At 42.7% G+C, this 26,108-nt stretch overlaps 1 protein-coding gene across 1 annotated transcript in view; it reads left to right on the plus strand.

The window, feature by feature from the left end:
- LOC148139908 (thrombospondin type-1 domain-containing protein 4-like) overlaps nt 1-26,108 on the plus strand; it is a 148,617-nt gene that overhangs the window by 94,211 nt on the left and 28,298 nt on the right. The window contains exon 7 of the mRNA XM_087979829.1: nt 16,556-16,692. Coding sequence (XP_087835955.1) covers nt 16,556-16,692 — 137 coding nt within the window. The remainder of the gene's footprint in view (nt 1-16,555; nt 16,693-26,108) is intronic.

A 26,108-nucleotide genomic window follows, 5' to 3' on the forward strand; every position in this document is an offset into this window, starting at 1 on the left:
ATCCCTGTGAAGGAACCATAATCCAAAGTATTCAAATTTATTAAATGAGCCCCAAATGGAGAAATTGCCAATAAGGTTCCATTTTTTGTCGTGTTAACTTTGACAGGAATCTGAATCAATTACCATACAACTAATGCTTCAAATGAAAAGGTCAGTTTTACTTCAAATAATCAGTATGACAATGATGCATGTTTCAGAGCCACAACCATGTGGCAACGTTTAACTCCACAGTGCCACAACATGCTGTTCTTTGCTGATACAGGCTCGGTTGTAACTCCTTTCTAACAATTACACTTACTTTCAACTTTCTCATCAGCAAAGCACAATTCCGTTAAGCTTTTTTTTATCCTTTGCTCCATGACAATCCTGATGGTGTTGCTTTCCAAATTTGATTTTCAGTCGATCAGCCTTTAAGACCCTGGTTCATGGTGTGGCCACTTTTGGGAAAGCTCCAAACTCTTTACCATCATCAAACTATTGACATAGCTTGCCAGGCTTTGGACATTTATAACCAGCTCATGCGTTGCCCCCAAGAACTCCTGTTACCTTTTCTGCCAAATTTACAAAATGACCTGACCAATGCCTGAGAATGTTTTGCTTCTTCACACAAAAAAAGCTCCTGCTTCTGTCACTCTCTGGTTTCACTTTGTGTGTCTGCGTCTGGGCCTTCACTGTCCAGCTCCTCTGATTGTAGTTCTCCTTTTTGTCTGCACACGTGACCATATTTTAGCATGCTTTGCCACATCACATAAGCCAATAGTTCTTAGGAAGAAATATACAAGAAAATCACAATGAAGTCCTTCACAACCTTCACAATTAATAAAAACTGTTTGAAGTTGTTTTCAAACATTCTTAAAACCAATTACAGATTCTACAAATATTTCAAGGAAATTCTTTTTTCCTTTTCTGCACTGTTTCCAGATCAAAGGTTATCACAGATCCGGATGTGCTTTCCTTAAACCACACAGGCACACGCTGGTATTTGCTATTCTAGAATTAAGTGTTGTGTGTATGTGTATTCAGTTCTTCACATAGTGCATCACTTAGATAAGCTTTGTGTTCCCAACTGCCAAGAACAGGTCAGACAATTTTTCCTTAGTGATACAGAATACAGTACATTAGAGGTAAAGTTATTATAGGTGTCACTGAAGTCCACCTGGCAGTCAGTCAGACTGTATTGTTAATGGAGAGGTAGGACGAACTTAACCCACCTCACTGGACTGGAGATAGACACAACTAAACATCAAGAATTTGTGTTAGATGTTTTCTATCCATACAGTAGTCCTTTAACGTAAAAGCAGTTGAAAATATTGAAAAGAAAATGTCAATTTTATTAATGTGAAGAAAAGTAGATGACTCTAAGGATTACTTCGGACATGGTCCAGAGGAAACAGACTCAACAAGTTTGTGGTTCACCAGATTTTGGCACGCGCGCTCTGCCTTGCTGTCAGCTCAGTCCAAGAAGCATATGCTGATAGTTTGCCGCTGACTTTTCAGGCTAAAGAGCTTCAGGATAGAGAACAAAAACACTCATCTCACTGAAGATCCATGTTCTCCAGAAACCTACTTCAGAATATGGAGACATTGACCAAGACTTCTGTGCAAGCCATCTACCTGAAATTCTGACGGCCAGCAAAGAACTTCATGTGCATTTCTGTGTCCCAGGAATCACCCATGACCCAATACCAATATTGATATGAACAAATGATAGGGAGGCGATGGCCTAGTAGGATTATTGCTGGACTGTTAATTCAGAGACCCAGGTAATGTTCTGGGGAATCCTGCCATGGCAAATGGTGGAATCTGAGCTCAAAACTGGAATTAAAATTTTAAAAAATTGAAACCCCAAAAACAAATCCATAACAACTGAGAATTGTGCATGTTTTGCTCTGCAGGGCAGTATACCATCTCACATTGACCTGCCAACACCATCTTGATAACCAAGAGGAGGCAAGAGTGTATCACATATGAATGCTGATGGTATCACTTGGGGCAGTAAATCCAACTGATTCACATTGGTCTACCCAACAACAGAGTGCTGGCGCTCCAGCTGGCACAGAATCCACCAGTGATTGCAAAATGTTCCGATTACAGAGGAGGAAGTGCTAGATGTCTTGAAACGGTTAAAGGTGGATAAATCCCCAGGACCTGATCAGGTGTACCCGAGATCTCTGTGGGAAGCGAGAGAAGTGATTGCAGGGCCTCTTGCTGAGATATTTATATCATCGATAGTCACAGGTGAGGTGCCGGAAGACTGGAGATTGGCAAACGTGGTGCCACTGTTTAAGAAGGGCGGTAAAGACAAGCCAGGGAACTAGAGACCAGTGAGCCTGACCTCAGTGGTGGGCAAGTTGTTGGAGGGAATCCTGAGGGACAGGATGTACATGTATTTGGAAAGGCAAAGACTGATGAGGGATAGTCACCATGGGGAATCATGTCTCACAAACTTGATTGAGTTTTTTGAAGAAGTAACAAAGAAGATTGATGAGGGCAGAGCAGTAGATGTGATCTATATGGACTTCAGTAAGGCGTTCGACAAGGTTCCCCATGGGAGACTGCTTAGCAAGGTTAGATCTCATGGAATAAAGGGAGAACTAGCCACTTGGATACAGACATGGCTCAAAGGTAGAAGACAGAGGGTGGTGGTGGAGTGTTGTTTTTCAGACTGGAGGCCTGTGAACAGTGGAATGCCACAAGGATCAGTGCTGGGCCCTTTACTTTTTGTCATTTAAATAAATGATTTGGATGCGAGCATAAGAGGTATAGTTAATAAGTTTGCAGATGACACCAAAATTGGAGGTGTAGTGGACAGCGAAGAAGGTTACCTCAGATTACAACAGGATCTTGACCAGATGGGCCGATAGGCTGAGAAGTGGCAGATGGAGTTTAATTCAGATAAATGCGAGATGCTGCATTTTGGGAAAGCAAATCTTAGCAGGACTTATACACTTAATGGTAAGGTCCTAGGGAGTGTTGCTGAACAAAGAGACCTTGGAGTGCAGGTTCATAACTCCTTGAAAGTGGAGTCGCAGGTAGATAGGATAGTGAAGAAGGCGTTTGGTATGCTTTCCTTTATTAGCCAGAGTATTGAGTACAGGAGTTGGGAGGTCATATTGTGGCTGTACAGGACATTGGTTAGGCCACTGTTGGAATATTGCATGCAATTCTGGTCTCGTTACTATCGGAAAGATATTGTGAAACTTGAAAGGATTCAGAAAAGATTTACAAGGATGTTGCCAGGGTTGGAGGATTTGAGGGAGAGGCTGAACAGGCTGGGGCTGTTTTCCCTGGAGCATCGGAGGCTGAGGGGTGACCTTATAGACGTTTACAAAATTGAGGGGCATGGATAGGATAAATAGACAAAGTCTTTTCCCTGGGATCTGGGAGTCCAGAACGAGAGAGCACAGGTTTAGGGTGAGAGGGGAAAGATATAAAAGAGACCTAAGGGGCAACCTTTTCACGCAGAGGGTGGTACGTGTATGGAATGAGCTGCCTGAGGATGTGGTGGAGGCTGATACAATTGCAACATTTGGATGGGTATATGAGTAGGAAGGGTTTGGAGGGATATGGGCCGGGTGCTGGCAAGTGGGACTAGATTGGGTTGGGATATCTGGTCGGTGTGGACAGGTTGGACCGAAGAGTCTGTTTCCATGCTGTACATCTCTATGACTCTTTGATAGTCACCCTAAGAGAGCCATGAGGATTGTATTAACAATGCTGAGTCCATCACATCTTTAATGGTTTCTTGGGACATCACAAAGTGAGCCACCTGATAAGAGAACCATCCTCTTTAAAGAATATGTGTGCTGACACCTAATGAAGAACTCCCAATGACATTGACCTCCAAAAGAACCCTTGCATCTATTTAAAATGCTGTAGCACTAATTGTAACATACTCTACACTCTCCGAGCTGACAACACCTTACCATGGTGCACCTGCCCGCACTCCCCTCTTCTCTTTTATGACAAACATCACGAGCTCAACCCGATAACTCTCAGAACTGCCAAACCGCCAGGTTTCAATCTTCCACAAAGACAGCCGTCCAAAACTTGGGCGACCAAGGGAAATGTGGAACATGAGGAAGAGCCTAACTGTGAATGTGTCTGTTCTGGTCAGATCCTGTCAACGACATACTAAATCCCTGCTTTGAGAGATCCATTTCCTGGTGCCAGCATGACCATTCACACTGCGTCAAGGGAAGACATTGAATGGATTATTAACTGTGACATTGAACCATAACTTTCTCTAGCCAGATGAATGGTATATTGGTCAAGAAACACAATATGCTGAATGGTTGAGTGAACTGGATTTTATGCATCTATGTTGGTGGGTTCGCAAATAGGAAGACTCATAAAATCCAGCAGGATTGGGTGGGTCTGAGGGTTGGGGAGGCATTAAGTGGCCCAGCCAGTTATTGAATGGCTTCTTAAGAATCCCATGGCAGTGTGATGAATAATGTGCAAAGTATAGCTGTGCTGTGTTAGGTGTAGGTCAGTTGGTAGTACGCTTAACTCTGAGTCATGAGGTAGTGGGTTCAAATCCCACTTGGGCCTTGGGTGCAAAGTTGTAGCTGAAGTTCCAATGTAGCACTAAGGACAATAAATGTTTGGTTGTGTTTAAGCATTATTAAAAACAGACATGAAGTTAGTGCTTTTTGTCTTGCACTCATCACAAATAAAATGCAAAAACTAACTTTAGAAAATAAAAGAAAGATTTTTGCTACATGAGAAACAGATGCTGATTGGACTGTAATTTGCTCTAAAGTTGGTTCCCTTGTGTTTCAGGCCTCATGAGTGTAAGACAAAAAGCATAATTTTTAGCAACGTTTAAGTTCTGATGGAGTACTACACTGCTGGTACAAGTTTTGAATGAGATGTTAAATTGAGACTCTAACTGTCCCACAGGTGGATGCAAAAGATCCCATGATGTTATTTCGAAGAAGAGCAAGGCAGTTATCACTATCCTGGTCAATATTTATCCTGTCAGCAACATTACAAAATTGAATGATCTGATCATTATCACATTGCCATTTTGGAGGAAGCTTGCTGTGTGCAAACTGGCATTTAATTGTTCTACTTGGTGACCAGAGTTCGGAAATATTCTACACTGTCAGTGCTCAATTGGTTAAACAGGTTGATAATTTCGAGCTAGAATAAGCATGAATTGAGTTTTTTTTGTGATTTCTGCGATATCTTGAAGCTCTTATTAATGAACCTGTTGTACACTTAGAAACTTGTTTCAGCTCTGCATTGCTCTGAGATGTGAAAGTATAAAACTGATTACTGCATTTCCTATATTATAACATGAGTATACTTCAAAGTACTTTTACGGCTGAGAAGTGCTTTAAAAATTCCAGTGATTAAGAAAGGCACTATATAAATGTAAGTCTTTTTTCCTCCTCGAACATGCAGCTTTCATTCTTACCTGTAACTCTGACCTCTACCAGGACCAGACCTTTCAAGCACCAGTGTTTATAAAAAATATGTAAGATGTCCTGCTTGAATACTCCATTGTTCTACTAATTCACCTGCTACTTCCACCACTCTCTAACCTTGAAGTCATCCAAACTTTTGCCATCCGTGTCGTATTCGATAACACTCTCATTGGTCTGCAACCACCTATCCATAAAACCATAATGCTCACTTACACCTTGCTACCAATTTGTGGATGTGTCCAGCAACCACAGACAGGTCACATACCTATCACTCTGGCTTCCATCCATACAGCCACGATCAATGGACCTTGATAATTAATGTTGAACGTTGCCATCTATTAATGGGTCTGAATGTGTACCCATAGGCATGTCTCAGAATCAGAAAACCAAATACCTAGCCATGAAAACTGCCATACTTCTTAACAATGGAATGAGCTGGCTGTTTATAAGCGCAGTGTCATTTATGAGTTGGTTCCCTCCAGCAACATCGTTACCTGCTTTAGCAGGGAGATGGCACTGATGAACAGTGTGACCAAACTGTACATGAAAAGCTATTGTGAGGTTTAATGTTTCTCTTTCCCTAAAATGCAGTTGTTCCTGTCATTGCTTCATAAGGGGCTGTTATTTTGTAGTTGAAAAATGTCTTCTCTTGCTTTTAGCTGTTTAAGGTCACACAGTGTCTTTGTTTGAAAGTTCACTGCACATCTGTTCATCGCATTACATGAACTATGGAAACATGGGACATTTTTGCTTTCAGGAAACTTGCCCTGTTGAAAAGCCATTCATCACGGGTTAGACAGAATATTTTAGAAAATGGTTTGTGAATTGTTTAACAAATGCCGTATTGACGGATATATTTATTTGAAAGCCTGTTAAAAATACATTAAATAGAAGAGAGAGGCTGGGCTTTTGTGATCATTGTAAGATTATGAAGAAAGTACAAACAGCTGCCACTCTGTTTATTATCGAGCCATGGCTGTCACTGCTAATTATGCATTTAACTGAATATTCTAACCTGATACTTTACATTCCATTTACTTGAACAAATTTTATAGGAATCAGTGATTTACTTTGTTCTGTCTCTCTCAGGCTTTTCCAGTGAAAGGCTTTTCTGTAGTTTTCTTGCCTCTTGCAGGACAGGGATCCTGGGTCAAGCTGAAACTCCTATTTACATTTCTCTTTAAATGCTTCATATTGTTCTCTGGAATTCTTTAAGCTCTCTCATGAAGATAACCCCTTCGATTGTACTCAACTTACCTTTGAGTCACGGTAGTGAATTATTGACTGTCTGGAAGCTAACGTGTTCCCAGTTACGTCTGGTATGTAGAGGGCACTAACAAACCATTCCACGCATTTCTTTTCAGCAGCGTTCCTATTAATATTGTACACATATGGTTACGATCATAATTCTCTCCTGGCCTGGGTACTGATACAGAGTCTTTATGAAGACCCATTATTCTGGCTGTTAACTTGTTGCTAAGTGAATGCCGTGTAAATGACATGTCTCGGTCAGGTTTACTTGCTCCCAGGCCATAATCAATGCCTTGAGCGCTTTCTTTTGCTCTCTTATTTTTCTCTGGAATCCATACCCTCTCAAAATGGGAAAATCAACTTGCTGTGACTAGGAGTTCCTATTTCATGCAGAAAGGCAGAATGGAAGATCACCAGAATTGCATTTTCCATGACCGCCAGACATCTGAAAGCACATTACAGCAAATGAAGTATTTTCTGAAGTGTAATCACTGCTTTCATGTCGGAAATGATGATCTGATTTGTAAGCTTAATTGCGTGATAATTGTTGACCAGGACACTTAGGATTGAGCATAGGAATTGGGAGGTCATGTTGTGGCTGTAAAGGACGTTGGTGAGGCCACTTTTGGAATTCTGTATTCAATTCTGGTCTCCTTCATATAGGAAAGATGTTGTTAAACTTGAAAGGGTGCAGAAAAGATTTACAAGATGTTGCCAGGGTTGGAGAGTTTGAGCTATAGGGAGAGGCTGAACAGGCTGGGGCTATTTTCCCTGGAGCGTTGGAGGCTGAGGGATGACCTTATAGAGGTTTACAAAATCATGAGGGGCATGTGTAGGGTGAATAGTCAAGATCTTTTCCCAGGGTAGTGGAGTCCAGAGCGAGGGGGCATAGGTTTAAGGTGAGGTGAAGATTTAAAAAGGACATAAGGGGCAACTTTTTCACACAGATGGTGGTGTGTGTATGGAATGAGCTGCCAGAGGAAGTGGTGGAGGCTGGTACAATTACAACATCTGGATGGGTATGTGAATAGGAAGGATTTAGAGGCATATGGGGCCAAATGCTGACAAATGGGACTAATCAGTTTAGGATATCTGGTCAGCATGGATGAGTTGGACTGTAGGGTCTATTCCCCTGCTGTACAGCTCTATGATTAATCTCTTCTTTTTCTTTAATGTTGTGCTGTGGGGCCATTTACATCCATCCAAGCAGGCAGATAATCACTCTGTTTAACCTGCCAAAAGATAGCAGTACTGCAGGGCTCCCTCAGTAATCTTCAGTCCACTTCTGAACTGGGAACAGTGGGGCATGAATCAAAAGGGAGGTTAAACTGTCAATTTAATAAATAAACATTTCACTGTGTAACATGGAATGAAAAACGAGTCAACCAGACTCCTTAAATGAGCAACATATAACATGGAACAGTACAGCACAGGAACAGGCCTTTCGGCCCACTATGTTGTGCCATGCATGACGCCAAATTAAATTAATCCCTTCTGCCTGCCCTTGGTCCACAATCCCTCCATTCCTTGCATATTCATGCGTGTATCTAAAGGTCCTTTAAACACCCCAAACATTTTATTTCTAAACTCTCGCTCTCTCACTTACATGTAGAAATTATTAGCAAAAGGTTTAAAATGTACAAGTATATTCAACTATCCACTACCGTAAATATCAGGGCACAGCACAATCCCAGACGTAAACTTCTGCACAGCATCAAATCATAGTACTCAGTCAAATGAAATTTAAAATCAGGAGGTAATTGTTCATGGATTGCCCAGATGTCTGTTTACAGCTGAAAGGCCATTTTTCCCACAGTAGCTTGTGGATCCAGGCATCTGACTGGACAATGTGGTGGCCGATGGATCTCTCTCATTCTCCATAAACAGTCGAGTTGTTTCAGAGTTCTCACTTTAGGACCTCATGGCTTATAGCATTGAAGTCTTATGGTGAGTTTTCAACTCTCAGACTTTGGTGGGAAAGATTTCAGAGAGAGAGTGAGGAATGATGCTGTTGCTCCTGGAACATTTCTCTCTGACTGTTAGTTCAAAACCCAGTAGCTTCATAGCATCCACACACCGGGCTGTATTTTCTCTCTTTCTAAAAGTTTTAAAGAAAGTAAATGGAACATTTTAACTGTTGTAGCCAGTGTCCATTGCTTTGAAACATGTTCTTTTCAAAAATAAACCTGTGGACGCACACACGTCCAGCTGATTATATTGTAAATTAAGGAATCTATACATCCAGCTAATAACGTTATCAATTATAACAGTATGGTTGGTGACCTGGTACTGCCAAAAATTGTTGAAGGTATAGCTGAGGCAGCGAAGGTGGGAACTGGTCGACCTGTCCTTCTGCCCACCTCACCGGTACTTACTATGTCAAACACTCTGCTGCCAAGGTTGCACCTTCACGAAGCTTCAATCAGTTGTTAGCTAACGTGCAAATGTTATACTGATGAGATTCTGCTGCATGTTTCCAATAAGTGAGGCAGTGGCTAAATGGGGATTGGCTATTTTATAGACTGCAATGTCAGGCTTTGGTTTTTGCGATCCAGCATGAATAATGAGCACATTGCATGCCCCATATAAATTGTGAACACTAGTTAAAAACTACTGTGTGAATCAATAAACACGTCAAAGACAGTGTCAGACAATTTGTCACACGCTATAAATTGAGCTGCTGGTTACAAGTCCCATCTTAACATTGGGAGCAATAGCACTTGATAGAAATGACTTAATATAGCCAAAATTAACCAGCAGTTTAGCAGCAATGTAAAGAGGCATTAGCTAAATAAGTATCTGAGATTGAACAAGCAACTCGTATGGTGCAAAAATGGATGATGAATGTTAATTGTAGACATGGAGTCATAGAGATGTACAGCATGGAAACAGACCCTTCGGTCCAACCCGTCCATGCCGACCAGATATCCCAACCCAATCTAGTCCTACCTGCCAGCACCCGGCCCATATCCCTCCAAACCCTTCCTATTCATATACCCATCCAAATGCCTCTTAAATGTTGCAATTGTACCAGCCTCCACCACTTCCTCTGGCAGCTCATTCCATACACGTACCACCCTCTGTGTGAAAAAGTTTCCCCTTAGTTCTCTTTTATATCTTTCCCCCTTACCCTAAACCTATGCCCGCTAGTTCTGGACTCCCCGACCCCAGGGAAAAGACTTTGCCTATTTACCCTATCTATGACATCTGGTGAGCTTAATTTCAGGTTAGATCCTGAGATGGCCGGTATGGGTGTTTGAGTTGTCACTCCATGGGTGAGAATTTCCTTTAGTTACTGGTGATTAACAGAACTATTGAAGCGGATTCTGAAGAGTGATGCGCTTGAGGTGGTCTTCCTTAAAGTTGCAGGAGTTAGCTTCTGGTTGGTCAAATTGATGAACTTCCTTTGGCAGCAGGTTTAACTTTGGTTTTCAATTTGAGCTGAATGCTAGTTGCACGAGACACAAGATCTGAGCTACTGGCTTCTCTCTTACCTTTCACAATTTCAGAATGTTCGGAATTCAATGGCACGTTATCGCTGCCATTTAACTTGGTTGTGCTAATTTGCTGCCCATTGTAAATACATTTGTACAGGTGTCCCTTTTTAAAACATGAAAGTTGTTTCAATGAGATCAGAGGAAAAAGTCTCCAAACAAACAGAGGAAATGTCTATCTACAAGAAACTGCATCTAACAATGATAAAGAGTATCTGCCAATGCACCTGTTTTGATCAGAGTGGGTGCGGCACACCATATTTCTGTATCTGAATTGCAAAGGGAATCCCTTACATGCAGTAAACCAATCAGAATGACACATTTGCCTACTTGTGGGTGTAATGATAATGCCACTTGACAAGGATTTTGGTGACATGGGATACAATTTAACCGTGGCAGTTTTGTAAAATCTGGAATGTAAAGGTAATCTCAGTAATTGTGACTGTGAAACTAAAACCCATTTGGTTCTCTAATGTCCCTGAGGGAAGGAGGTCCGTAGCTGGTCTGACCTACCTTTGATTCCAAACCCACAGTTTTTTTTCAAATATCCTCTAAAGTGGCCTTGCAAGCCATTTGGTTCAGGAGCAGTTAGGGATAGGTGATGAATTTTGGCTTTGTCAGTGATAGCCACATTTCCTAAAAGAGTAATTCAGAGCAGAAATTCCTGAAGACTTTGACTTTGCACTCTGCTTCTCTAGGACCTAGTGAAAAGATAAAGGGATGGGTTATGATTGCATAGGGAAGGTGACCATATGGAGGTGACCATCTTGAAGATATGGCTTTGGGTTGTAAAGCGTGTTGTATTTTTACTGAGGTGAACAAAGTAATCTTCAAGTGCTTTGCTCACTAAAGCTTGTCTTCCCTAATGCTCATGGCTTTGGCTGAATCACTGATCTCCCTTACGTACGTCTCTGCTTGGCCAATGACTTTGTTGTTGATCGCTGCTCTATCTGCGTAGTTCCTTTAAACTTACTGTGGTATTTTCTTACGGGAAAGGTGTTATTGAGTGCCTATTGAAAAGATCTATAGAGTCATGTGACACTTGTAAATGTAGTCAGAGCTGGAGAAGAAACAAGATAGGATAGTGATGGTGTGGGGATGAATCGAATGTGAGGAAGGAGTGAATGCTATTTGTGTGTAAGGTGAAGAGAACAAAGGAAAAGGTGACTGAGTTTGAATAAGAAGAAAAGAGGTTTTCTGGTGCACCTCTGCAGAGGAGGATGTTATTGAGAGTTGTAGGGAGGGATTAAAGAGTCAGTGTGTTTTGGAGAGAGCTGTCATATTAGGGATCAATACTTTACTCTTCACCATGACAATCACCACCAGTGTTAGGGTGGGAATGAAAATGCAGCAATCTGACCCACTGCTGTTACAATAAGACTTTCCAGCACTTTTTCAACTGAAAGCCAGAACAGAGAGGTTCCAGGTTAATCGTCCAGTCCAGGGTCAGCACCTTGGAGCAGGGTGAGACATGCTTACATTTCCTCTTCTAGAAGGTGCACAGGGAGAAATGTGTGCTCAGCAGGATGAAGAAAGGTGATGGTTCGGTAATGTCATCTCAGTCTGACATCCTGAGGATCAGTAAATCCATTTATACCAGACTGTATAATATGGAGGTTTATCAAGATGTTACTTGGTATGGAGGGAAAGCCTTATGAGGAAAGGCTGAGGGATTTGAGGCTGTTTTCATTAGAGAGAAGAAGGTTTCGGGGTGACTTAATAGAGACATACGAGATGATCAGAGAGTTTGATAAGGTGGGCAGTGAGAGTCTTTTTCCTCAGATGGTGATGGCTAGCATGAAGGGACATAGCTTTAAATTGAGGGGTGATCGCTATAGGACAGATATCAGAGGTAGGTTCTTTAATCAGAGTAGTAAAGGTGTGGAATGCCCTGCCTGCAACAGTTGTACACTTGCCAACTTTAAGGGCATTTGAACAGTGTAGGTTAGATGGGCTTCAGATTGGTTTCACAGGTTGGTGCAACATCGAGGGCCTGTACTGCGCTATGTTCTGTGTTTTATGTTCTAAGCCCACAGCACGGCCTCCCAGCCATCCCTGATCTCTATTATGGAGGTCTTAGATGACCGCATGCGGGAAAGGCTGGACCAGTCACTACCTCTGGATGAGCTGACCAAGGCCCTTGAGTCCTTAGAAAAGAATAAAACTTCCAGAAGGGACAGCTCACCAGTCGGGTTGTATTCAGCTCTGTGGGACTTGAATAGCTCTGCTGGGGTCCACGGCAGTATGCTTCTGGCTGATAACGTGTGTGAATCCATGAGGAAAGGTGTCATCACCCTCATCTACAAGTGTAAGGGGGAGAGGGAGGAAACTATAGAGGAAAATTGGCAACCAATTTCATTGCTGAATACATGTTACAAAATCCTGTCTAAGGTCTTTGCCAATTGGGTCAGGTCTGCTCTGGGCTTGGTGATTCACTCCAACCAAGCCTGTGCTGTACCAGGCAGGACGATCTCTGAAGTCTCACGCTCCTCAGCGATACAGTCGCCTACGTGCAGGACAGGGGATGTGAATGCCTACTTCATCAGCCTGGACCAGGAGAAGGCCTTTGACAGGAGATTGCACACCTATCTTTGGGACGTAGCCTCTGACATGGGCTTTGAGGAGGGAATCCACAATTGGATCCGACTGCTCTACACCAACATCGTTAGCGCAGTCTCAATTAAGGGTTGGGAATCAGAAAGCTTCCCGATCAGATCCAGAGTCAGGCAGGGCTGCCCACTCTCTCCTGTCTTGTGTGTGTGTGTTGTATAAAACATTTGTTGAGTCCATCAGGAAGGATGTGAGCCTGAGAGGGGTGACTACTCCAGGCAGTAGAGACCTGTAGGTTAAAGCCTCCTGTACATGGATGACGTCATCGTTTTCTGCTCGGACCTGCTATCAGTACACAGACTCATGAGCATCTGCAACCAGTTTGAACTGGCTGAACTGGTGAACTGAGGCAAGGTTGAGGCCATGTTCTTTAGGAACTGGGCTGACTGATCCTTTATCTCTTTTACTGTCAGGCCAGCTTACTTGAAGGTGCTGGAAATATGGTTCAGAGGGTCTGGGGTATGAACTTGGGAGGAGCATATTGCCCAGATGAAGCAGGAACTAGGTTTTAGAGAGCACCGTTCCCTCTGCATTTCGGGTAAAAACCTGGTCATCAGGTGTGAGACACTCTCTCTGTCGTACCTGGTGTAGGTCTGGTCCATTCCCAGTCACCCGAGCCATCTTCCACTTCATCAGGAGGTCTGAGATGGACTATGTTAGCTGCGGCACCATGTACAAATCTCTGAATAAGCGGGGGTGGCGGGGTTGGGTTGGGGGGGGTTACCTTACCCAACGCTGCCCACATCCTGACAGCCATCTTCAAGTGTGGCTGCATCAAGCCATGTGTAGACCCTCTACACAACCACTAAGTGTCACTCCATACTGAGGTTTTGCGAAGGATGGGGCTGTCCTTGTTGCGACGGCACACTCCAATTAGTTGGACCGTTCTGTACCACCAGTCTTTTGTGGAGAAATGTGCACAGGAAAGCTCCTTCAACCATAAGTCCATCAGGAAGTGGTCAGCACATAGTGTCCTCAAAACGCTGCGGGAAAAGGAGAGCGTGCATTCTGTCAGGTTGTTCCCTGAGCAGACTGTCAAAGTCATTTGGCAGAATGCCTCATCGCCGGAACATTCCAACAAGCACCAGGACATCGCTTGGCTGGTAGTGAGGAGCCACTACTTGTCAGATCCTTCATGTACCCCTGGACTCTATACCACCATGCAGTGCCCTCGAAGCAGCTGCATCTCCTGCTGGAATGTGCCTTTGCAAAGGAAGTCTGGAGGGAGATGCAGTGGTTTTTGTCGAAGTTTGTCCCGAGTAGCTCCGTGACGCAGGACTCTGTGCTAAACGGTCTGTTCTCCGGGATGCACACCAAGACAAACACTGAGGACCATCAGCTCGGTGGAGGATGCTCTTTGGAATGCTCAAAACATGTTGGTCTTCCAGGGCAAGGAGTTGACCCCGACCGAGTGTTGCAGACTGGCACATTCAAGATCCAGGACTACGTGTGTGGGATGCACTAAATCTTGAGGCAGCTGCTGCCAAGGTGCAGTGGGGAAAGACCATTAGCTGAGGTCCTCCTGCCAAAATACTGTGGGATTCCGATAAGTAATCGGACCCTCCTGGTGCCTCTAAAGTGGGTAAATATCACCTTGTATAGGTGAGAAATGGCTTGCATTTTTGTTTGTTCTTAATATGCAAAGACTGTAGAGGATTGAACTGCTCTAGTGACTAGATTTTTTTATGAATGAAGTATATTTTTGTAATAAAAAGAACAAACCTGTCCTGAAAATGTGCATTACTGCTTTCATCAGGCGTTAAGAGGCCCACTGTAAACTATGTTAGCATGTAGGTACGCTGCAGACTCTCCAACACATTCACAAGGGCAGCCGGTCAGTTAGATGGAATTGAAAGACTCGAGATTAAGTTGCCCAGGCTACCTTGTGATGGCTTGCAGTCCAGTCCCCGCTCACCTGAGTTGTGTTGAAAACTGAGGCGTTACAATTGCACAGGTAAAAAGAAAAGCACCTTTAATGATGTTGCAGACGTGGGAGTAAACAGTGCAATGTTTGCTTTGAAGAACAGTGATATGATTGCTTTTGTAACTGGCACATTCTCAGCTTATTTCACAAGAGCAAAGTTTTCATTTCAAGCCTGCATATGTTGGAGAGCTGCAAAACAAAATTCTTCGAAAACCTAGGTTGAACCTATTGTTGTTGCAGCATATAAGTTAATTGCCTAATTATTATAGTCGTCTTCAGTTCATATCCCACTTTGTGATTTTAACATTGATCAATGACTCTGATGAAATATATTCCACAAACTGTTGCCAGGACACACTATTGGACCCAGTCTGTACGCAGTTTCAACTATTGCTGAGTGCCCATTCAGACAGGATTCAGATTTCTTGTTTTCACATCAGAGAATGAGCTTGCATTAATCCAGGCTGGAGAGCAGGCAAGCATAGGATTGACGTTAGCCCATAGGTTTAATGACCCAGATTTTACTGTGCTAATGTAAACAAAGCTGTCAGCATTTGCTGTCATTATTCCACTAAGACTAATAGCAATTTTAGGAGCTCAGACATCCATAGAATAACATGGAAATCTAGAAGTTGCCGTCAGCGAGTATGTATACTGCTCCATGGAATGCCTGGGCGAGATTCCCACAAAGTGCAATGTCTCTTGGAATCATGGCTTGATGACAACTTTCACTTCACTCACAGTGTTAAACACAAAAATTCACCGAAACATTATCACTTTGCAGCTTGTCTTTAATTTACTTTTGAATCTCAACATCAGTAACATTTACCTCAGCACCTTGAAATTTATACATAATGATCTTTTACCTTTTTTTTGCTGTTAAGTGAACATATCCACGCGGTTGTCTCCAAAGCTGTTTGCTGTCAAGGGGGTGGGTCTAGCTCAGTTGGTTGGATGGCTGGTTTATGAAGCTGTATGAGACCAACAGTGTGGGCTTAATCCCCGCACTGGCTGAGGTTACCATGAAGGACCCACATTCTCAGCTTTCCCCCTGGCCTGAGGCATGACGATCTTCAGAAAAAGCTTCACCACCAGTTGCCTGACACTAATGAGAGGGCAGTCATCTGGGACGACGGTGACTTTTATTTCTTCCGACTGTTGATGCACACCGAGACGTCTCTACTTAAAATCCGATTTAAACACGATCAACAAAAGGGGAAAACCACAACACAGAAGTAGGTTTGTTCTTTCTAGGCCTCTTCTTTGAGGTCAGTGTCAAGAGCCTGAGAGAAAATGAGGACTGCAGATGCTGGAGATCAGAATCAAAAAGTGTGGTGCTGGAAAAGCACAGCAGGTCAGACAGCATCCTTGGAAGCTGCCTGACCTGCTGTGCTTTTCCAGCTCCACACTTTTCGACAGTGTCGACAGCCCTTGATTTGCTGCTGGCCTGGACAAGGCCCAGGATTTGGCTCCTTGAATCTTCTCTGCCGTTCACTTAAATCCTGAGTGACCTTCCACCTCAATTCTAATTTTCCTGTGCTATTCCGATATTCCTTGAATTTGATTCCAAGCTGATGCTAGCCCCTCCCTTTGCTGTTTTTGTTGTTTGGGTTGAATGTAAATTGAACCCTGATACATTTCAAACCGTGTTATATTTTGCATAGTGTGCCTGATTGATCTCCTGTATATTGTAAATACCCATAAGTTGTTCTTCGCTAATTTTAGTACATGCACATATTGTGTAAAAGCCTTTGCTTTTAATAAATGGCCCAATTAAAATATCCAAAGCCAGCTACTGAAATGCCGCCTCTCATGTTATTCTGTTTCTTCCTGCTGTTCAGTATCAGACAGCCAAAAATGTGAGCTGAATTGCAGAGCCATTGGTTACAAGTTCTACGTGCGCCATGCTGCTCAAGTCATAGATGGAACCCCATGTGAATCTGGATCTTTGAATATTTGTGTCAATGGAGAATGCAAGGTAAGCCAGCAAACTCTCTCCTCAAATTGAACGCTGTTACAACTTCATCTTGTGTTTCATGGTTGCCACGCTGGCCGTCTTTCAGCAAGCAAAGCTGCACTGTGAAGATAATATCAGGAATTTTCTGTTGTCAGGCCAGGAATTCTTTGCCAGAAGTCACTTGGTGCATGTGAATAGGGTCTACCTATTGTATGTAAAACACCGGCTCGAGACTTCCTAACCAAGCTGCCCAGAGACCACTGGAGCAGATAAGACTTGAACCCAGGTCTCCTGCAAACAGGAGAAAGTGAGGTCTGCAGATGCTGGAGATCAGAGCTGAAAATGTGTTGCTGGAAAAGCGCAGCAGGTCAGGCAGCATCCAGGGAACAGGAGAAGGGCTTATGCCCGAAATGTCGATTCTCCTGTTCCCTGGATGCTGCCTGACCTGCTGCGCTTTTCCAGCAACACATTTTCAGCTCCTGCAAACAGGGTCAACCTGGTGTATGTTAATGGGATTCATCGGGTGGATATAAACAGAATTTTTACTGTGTTCTGTTGTAGTTCCCTGGCAGAGGGGAACAGCTCCTGAGCACACCCTACTCTAGACTTCCCCTGCTCCATTTAAAATTCAACTCAGAAGGACAAGCAGCCAAGATAGGTGGGGCGGCACAGTGGCTCAGTGGCTAGCACTGTTGCCTCACAGCACCAGGGCCCCAGGTTCGACTCCCGCCTCAGACGACTTTGTGGAGTTTGCACATTTCCCCGTGTCTGCTTGGGTTTCCTCTGGGTGCTCCAGTTTCCTCCAAAGATGTGCAGGTTAGGTGAATTGCCCATAGTGTTCAGGGATGTGCAGGTTAGGTGCATTAGTCTGTGGTAAATGTAGACTAGCAGGGGAATGGGTCTGGGTGAATTACTCTACAGAGGATTTCTGTGGGCTGGTTGGCCCAAAAGGCCTGTTTCCACAGTGCAGGAATTCTAGTTCTGAGTAGTGGGTGTCTGTATCTTTTCTCCTATCCTCATTCCTGATGGTTGGGCTACAGATTTTCCTTGGATTTGTCCACCCTCACGGGCTAAATCCTGGCTGACCAAGAAACTCTTGGTGAAATTGGATTTATGGTTTGATTGCTGTGGGAGCAAAATTTCTCACATGGGTTCCTCTGCCTCACATTCTTGTCACTTGTCCCCAGTACACGCAGATACCACCCATGTTAGTCAGGATAGAGGAAGTATTTACTTTTAACCAGTAATATTTTTGTCATCTGCTGTGGGTCTGACCATCTGATTCTGTGTTTCAGTTTTCAATCAGTACTTGGATGACTAGTAAGTAAGGACAACAGTTTGAAATATATTATCCACATTTAAATTATCAAAAACTCATGTATTGTAAATTTTCAAATTAATGTACATGTATAATGTACTGCATGTCTTCAATTGTAATGCATTCACTACAAATGGACTACAAATTGTCGGAAGCAATTCATTCATGCACTAGATGCATTTTTGCTCCAAATTTCAGTGAATAATGAAAGCCATATCTGCTGTGGAAATTGGAGGGCAAGATCAGTGAAATTTTGGGTCCCTCAATATATTTGCTTATGTTTGTAAAGTGAAGAACAAAATTCAGAAGTATATAAAGAGCTTGAAAGCACAAAGTACTGACGCAATCTACTGTGTTAATGCCAAAAACCCCAGTAAGAATTGGGTTGCTGTGCAATACATGCTGCTGCAGGGCAACAGGCTAGTCACGTCTACCACTCACCTGGACAGGAAACTTCCCATGCTGTCCAAATGTCAAATTAGTGTTTGCTGCCAACAAGGTGAGTGTCTGATTTTATTCACTGCTGGCATTTAGCTCCTTAAATCACTGAAATAAGCAGGTAGTTCCAGATGTAACGAGGGGAAGTGGTTTCCTTTGACAGATATATTTTCTTATTGTCCAGAATTTATAGTTTGAAACAGATGGCTAGTTTGCTGTTTGCTGACTGTAATGATGAGTTAAAACAAGTAGAACAGAATGGATTAACTCTTCAATACTGGTTCTTTTTGCAATCGTTCATGCTGTTTGCGCCTTCGAGTTGATCTTGCAATGCAAAGCTCGTCAAAAAGAGGTGTTTGCTGGGAGTGGATCTCAAAACATTGTGAGCTGCATGCCTGCATCTTCCAAAGATGTGTTCCTGCTGTTCAGTTCTTCCCCACTGTCGATGCTAGATTGTGGAAGCAGCCCTGCTGTCCTTGAACCTTAAGCAAACGTCTACAGAATGCTTTCTCTGTGACCCACTGATTTTACTCTTGTGCCTCACAAAGCCACTTATTGTAAAACAGAGACGAAATTGAGAATCTCATCAGAGTGGTTGTTTCTTCCCTGAATAAACCAAAACAATGATATTAACATGGACGTGACATTGCAATCCTCTGGGGTGCCTGCACCATCAGATATTGTATGTGTGTGTCAGATCTTTGCCTCTCCTGCTTCTGTTATCTGGATAAGTATTGCCTCGATGCATCCTACAGCTGTTTCTTTTGAGTTAATATTTGTTCAATTCGTTAGTTTAAAAAAAAACGCTTTCTTTACTGCTTTGAAGGGCATACTAAGAATGGAATATTTGAGAAAATTTGAATTTCAGTTAGCTTTTGTTTCTTTAGCTGTCTTTGAGTTGCCGTTGTCATGAACTACATGACTCAGCCACTAAACTGGTTACATGCAGGCATAACCAGGGACAAAGGGGCTAAACCAGATGGAGATAGAGACAAAATGGACATGTATGTTGAAACGGGCAAACACTATAGAAAGGAAGGAAGGTTGGAGGGGGTGGGGGTGGGTTTTGGGAAGACAGATGAATCTGCTGAAGATACAAATTGACCCCAGAGGAATGAGTTGCTGTTTCCAAGTGGATCCCAAATTCATGAAGTAAAAATGTTTGAATTTTTGTTTTAAACCCAATTAGGGCCTAGGGCTCCCCCTCTTGGAGCCTCAGAGCCTGGCTAGATATAATTCTGGGTATAATTACATGATTATTGTGAAAAAGACCAAGGGAAAACTATGGTTAATATTTATCACCTGAAAGATATTTTGATCAGGGACAAAGCTCCAGCGTCATAGGATTGATTTGGATAAATGTTTGGAAAGGTCATTGTGAAAGGGCAATGTAAATTAGTATAGTGAAATATTCAACAAAGTATCTAATTTGACAGTATTTGGCATTCATTAATGTTAAGTTGTACAGTAATTAGTTTGGCATTACTTGGCAAGGATGTTTTTGGCAATAAGCGTATTTGGTCCAGTAAAATAATTGCATCTTTTGACACTACTGTGTTTGACAGTACAGGTTTTGGCACTGTGTAATGTTTAGCACACCATATTTGACATTACTGAATGTCATTTTATAGTTTGAATGTCTAACTTTAGAACTTGAACTCAATTATCTTTTCATAAACTGTCAGAGGGCTGGGCCCCATGTTTACTTTTTATTACTATGTAAATATTCTCATATTTTTACAGCTAGATATGTTTCTATGTAATGCAAATCAATGCTTACACATGTCATAGTTTTGTGCATGTATCTATCTACCTGCTGTGTTCACGTCCACAGAGTAATAGGTAGAGCAGCAAATATGCATATGCACAAATACAATGGTAATCTAATGGTCAGGACCAATGCACAAACTTATTAATGCTTCAATCATGTTTGTATTGATAGCACCATCAATAATGGAAGTGGAGAACATTCCTAGTGTACCTTAAGGATAACCCTTCCATTTTACTCCTGTTTCTTGATTTTTGCCAATCAGGGTCGAAGAGTGTGATGCTGGAAAAGCACAGCCTGTCAGGCAGCATCCGAGCAGCAGGAATTGCTGCCTGACTGACTGTGCTTTTCCAGCACTACACTCTTCGACCCTGATCTCCAGCATCTGCGGTCATCACTTTCTCCTTTTGTCAGTCAGGCACTTGGGTTCCATAATGTTTGGGGTTGAAGAAAATGTCAGCCTTCACAGGAAGGCAGTAGCCCTGAACTGGCTGTTGGTACCTTGCATTTTGCCCACCTGCTGCTTTGGATTGCACACTCGGCATCAATAATATTTAACCGAGCTGTCCTTGTATCAAAATGCAATGTCAGCTCATTCAGGTACAGACATGCTTAGAGCCTAATGACCTACCGCACTGTGGGACCGCAATGTCTAACACTTCAATAGCTTCAGTGAAAATCAAGGATCCATTTTTGATCAGAAGAATTCAGCCTACTCTGTGAAAATCTCCCATCAGGTATCCTATTATGCCTCTATAGCAACATGTTTCAACATGTTAAAATTGAATGCTCTTTACTGAATGTAAATAAATTGCAGTCACAATGGAGTAAAGGCTCTGAGTTGCCAGTATCACGCACAAAAGGTCTTTGATGTTATACAGTGACTGTTAATCCCTTGTATCACCAAGAATTGCTGCATTATCTTGAAATCTTTGAAGAGTTTGCAAGGCTTTATAAAGTCATAGAGTCATACAGCATGGAAACAGACCCTCAGTTCACCCACATCGACCATGTTCTCACACTAAACTAGTCCCACCTACTTGCGTTTAGCCCATATCCCTCTATACCTTTCCTATTCATGTACAGTAGAACCCCTGTATCCGTGGATTTGGTTTCCTCGGTTTCAGTTATCCAAGGTTTACCACGGTCCAAAAATATTACATGGAAAATTCCAGAAATAATTCTGGGATGGGGGTTAAGTTTCCCATTTAAATGATAGGGTTTGCTATTATCTATGGTTTCAGGCATCCATGGTAGTTCCTGCAACATATCATCCATGGATACGGGGGGGGTCACCTGTACTTATCCAAATATCTTTGAAAAGTTGTAACTGTACCTGCATCCACCACTTCCTCAGGCAGTTCAGTGCATAAAATGTTACCCCTCATGTCCTTTTTTAAATCTTCTTCCTCTCATGTTAAAAATATGCCCCCTAGTTTTAAATTCACCCCACAATAGGGAAAAGACCTTTAATATTCATCTTATTTGTGCCTCTCATGACTTTATAAACTCCTATAAGGTCACGCCTCAATCTCCTATGCTTCAGTCAAAAAAAGTTAAATATGTTCTCCAGTTTTAATTAGATGATAACTTTCCTGATCCCACACTGCCAGTTGGATAACCACATCTGATGAGGGCGATGAGATAAAAACAGGGCTGTAAGCTTGTAGACCCTGCTCTCTGATTAATGTTTCTTTTAAGGATAGCCTTTTGTTGGAATTATATGATCAAGGATAAACCTTTAATCCTTCTGAGTATTAACTCTGTCATAGAAGGTTAAAGAACATTTAATAAGTAGCACCCAAGTTAGTGAATTACAGAGCAATGATTGAAAAGATAAAGCTAAGCAGAAATTAAAAGCTCACTCCTTTTGAACAGTGTGATTTATAATGCTGAACAATCGCTAAAGTAACTGGTGCTATCTTAAAGATCTGGCTAAAAAGTTCCAGTTATTCATTAATCTATAGCACATAGTAAATGTCTGGATAAGAAAGCCTGAAATTTAGATAAGGGAATTAAGCTCCAGGTAGATACAGAAAAACGCTAAAAATTCGAGTATCACACAATAAGTATATGTAAAGAAGGACATTTAACCCATAATAATTCACATATTCAGCAAATATTTTGGTCTTTTCTTTGTAACTTCCAATTCTATTTTATATGTTGGGTGGCATGGTGGCTCAGTAGTCAGCACTGCTGCCTCACAGCGCCAGGGACCTGGGTTTGATTCCTCCAATCTCGGGTGACTGTCTGCGTCGAGTTTGCACGTTCTCCCATGCATCTGTGTGGGTTTCCTCCCACAGTCCAAAGATGTGCAGGTTAGGTGGATTGACCACGCTAAATTGCCTGTAGTGTTCGGGGATGTTCAGGCTAAGTGGATTAACCATAGTAAATATAGGGTTAGGGCAGTGGTGTGGGTCTGGATGCAGTGCTCTTCAGAGGGTTGATGTGAGCTGAATGGCCAGCTTCCACACTGTAGGGATTCGATAATTTATTGATGTTCAACACTAGAAATTCCAATCTTCTGTCTGACGAAACATTTTCTTGGTAAAAAAATTTAAAGTTTCCTTTCACTTGTCTCTGTTTGTTTCCCTTTGTCCTACATCTGAAATTTAAACAAATATTCCAGGTTTACTTTTTTGATTTCCTCATGTAATTGTAACATTGCTTTTTTAAGGTTATGTTTCAAGGCTACAGAAAAGATTTTCCTTACAACTCAGACTCTTGATACCATGAATTGGCATTGTAGCTCTTCTCTGGACTTCTTCCAAAGCACTACATGTCTCCATGCCTCCTTGTGACCAGAACAAAATATAATATTTAAAGAACATCCTGACCAGAGTGCAGGACAATTTGCTTGCAGCATCTTCAGATGTACACTCCACAGCTTTGCAAATGTTCCAGAGTTCTATTCTTATTTGTTCATGGAATATCGAATTCACTAACTAAGCCAGTTTCTATTCCTGTCCATAATTACCTTTGTGCAGATAATGGGAGCTGCCATTTTGAATCGCTGCAGTGTATGTGGTGAAGGTATACCCACAGAACTTTGAGGAAGAGAATTCCAGAATTTTAACCCAGCCACAATGAAAGAACAGTGATATGGTTCCAAAGTCAGGATCGTGAATGGCTTGGAGGAGAACTTGCAGGTGATGATGTTCCCATGCATCTGCTACCCTTGTCCCTCTAGGTAATAGTTGTTACGGGTTTGGAGGGTGCTCTTGAAGGAGATTGGGTGAGTTACAGAGGTGCACCTTTAGATGGTACATACTGCGGCCACTGTATATTGCTGGTGATCGGAGTGCAGGTTTAAGGTGGTGGATTGGATCCTAAGCAAGCAGACTTGCCCAAATCGTGTAAACATTCTTGAGTGCATTTTTTCAATTAGGAAGAATTGCATCACGCTGACTTGTGCCTTGTAGATGGTGAACAGGCTTTGAGGAATCAGGAGGTGAATTACTTGCTGCAGGATTCCTAGTTTCTGACTTTCGCTTGCAGCTGCATTATGTTTATGACTATTCTAGTTTCATTTCTGGTCAATGGTAATCCCCAAGATGTTTATAATGGGTGATTTAGTGTTGGTAATTCCATTGAATGTCAAGGAATGATGGTTAGATTCTCTATTGTTGGAGACATTCATTGCCTGGCACAAATGTTGGTTGGCTATTGTCCAGGGCTTGCTACATTTAGACTTGAACTGCTTCAGTATCTGAGGATTTGCAAATCATGCTGAACATTGTACAATCGGTAAGCATCCTCAACTCTTACCTTTATAATGGAGGGAAGGTCACTGATGAAGTAGTTGAAGATGGTTGGGCCTAGGACGCTAGCTAGAGGAGCTTGTACAATTAGGTCCTGAGAATGAGATGTCAGACCTCAACAAAGCACAACCAAGAATTTCCTTGTGGTGAGAATAACTCCAGCCAGTGGAGAGTTTCCCTCCGATTCCCATTGACTTCAGTTTTGCTGAGATTTCATGATGTCACCTTGTGTTAAGTATTGCCTTGATATCAAATGCAGTTACTATCACCTCACCTGGTGAAATTCAAAGTGAGCATTAGTGAGCAGGTTATGGGTGCCACTTGATGGCACAGTTGTTGTCACTTTCCAACACTTTGCTGATGATTGAGAGTACGCTGATCAAACAGTAATAGGTCAGATTAAATACATCCTGTTTTCACGGAGAGTTGCCAGACAGATGCCATTGTTGTACTAACAGTTTGGTTAGGCGCACAGTTATTTCTGGAGTACAGGTTTTCAGTGCTATTTCTTGAATGTTGTCAGGGACTACAGCCACAGTTTCTTGATATCACATATTTCAACCTTGTTTTGTACAGATGTGTTGGGTTTCCCTGTCATTGAGAATGGGAATATTTGTGGAGCATATGCTCCAGTGAATTGTTCATCTGGCCACCACCATTGGATGTTACAGAACGTAGGTCTGATCCATAGATAGTGGGATCTTTCAGCCCTGTCTATCACATGCTGCTTCTGTTGCTTGGTATGCAAGTAGTCCTGTCTTATAGCTTCACCAGGATATACTTAGTGCTACTCCTGGCCTGCCTCTCCATTGAACCAGGATTTTCCACCATATTAATAAGAGCACTTTAGAGGTTTTGTAGCTGAGTCTTTGTGAGTCCAACCTTAAGCTCAGGTGGGCATCGCTCCTGTCACTAGTTGTGCCTCCATCAACTCTACGCTCTTCCAATGACAGCTCAGTGTCTGGAAGCACCTGAGCCTGGACCTTATTGCCCCCACCATGCTGTGTTTTCGGGGTCAGGACAGGGAAAACATTTATATAATTCAATTTGCCTGCCTACTACCTTTGTGCTCACCCCGACCTGTTCCCGTAATATAGGGTGTGGGAACATTCCTCATTAACATCCGTTCTGAGGTCTGGTGAGAGCGTTAAGGCTCCCAATTCACTTCCATTGCCACAAAATGCTGGAAAATATCGTGTGTCAGGACTATTTTGTTTCTTCTACGTGTAATGAAGGGTCTGTAAAGGAGGAGGAAGCACATCATTTTGGGGGTGGAAGCAGTTTCCTGTGTGCTTTGGGCCCACCAGCCCAGCTTCCACTACCCCAGTGAGATGCTAAACCCCTTTGATCCTTCCTGTTCACCTCCAAAGCCCACCTGGAGCCTCTTCCCTTGTGGTGAGAATAACTCCAGCCAGTGGAGAGTATCCCTCCGATTCCCATTGACTTCAGTTTTGCTGAGACTACATGATGTCACCCTGGGTTAAGTATTGCCTTGATATCAAATGCAGTTACTGTCACCTCACCTGGTGAAATTCAAAGTGAGCATTAGTGAGCAGGCGTATGAAACGTTCCCACCCTAAAAGCTCATGGTATACCTGATCCAGAACTCCATCTGGGATCTCTGTCTGCCTTTTGACAGCCAGGTCAGTGGAAAGCCTGTTCACAGAGCAGTGTAAGTTCAGCCCTGAGCTTGTTCAGGCTGCCTCCAGTGTGTTAGCAGTATGGGTGCAAGCCTTTAAAAGTCAGTTAGTTTTATGTATGTGTAGAAATATACCCTCCACACTGGGTAAGATCCATCCTTCAGTATGCAACTCCTATTCCCCAGCAGCAGCCCCTTTCTTGAGAAGGTCCACATTTAAACTGTCTGCATTCTCTTTCCTCCATCAAGGGACATGTTTGCTTCTCTCCCTGGGTGGCTTGGTGGCTCAGTGGTTAGCACTGCTGCCTTACAGCACCAAGAACCTGGGTTCGATTCCTGCCTTGGGTAACTGTCTGTGTGGAGTTTGCGTATTCTCCCCGTGTCTGCATGGGTTTGCTCCCACAGTCCAAAGATGTGCAGGACAGGTGAATTGGCTGTGCTAAATTGCTCATAGTGTTAGGTGCATTAGTTAGGGGTAGAATATTGGGGAATGGATCTGGGTGGGTTGCTCTT

The sequence above is a fragment of the Chiloscyllium plagiosum genome, unplaced genomic scaffold, assembly GCF_037043375.1.
Source record: "Chiloscyllium plagiosum isolate Xiang-an unplaced genomic scaffold, Cpla_swu_hap1 HiC_scaffold_36, whole genome shotgun sequence".
NCBI classification, from domain to species: Eukaryota; Metazoa; Chordata; class Chondrichthyes; order Orectolobiformes; family Hemiscylliidae; genus Chiloscyllium; species Chiloscyllium plagiosum.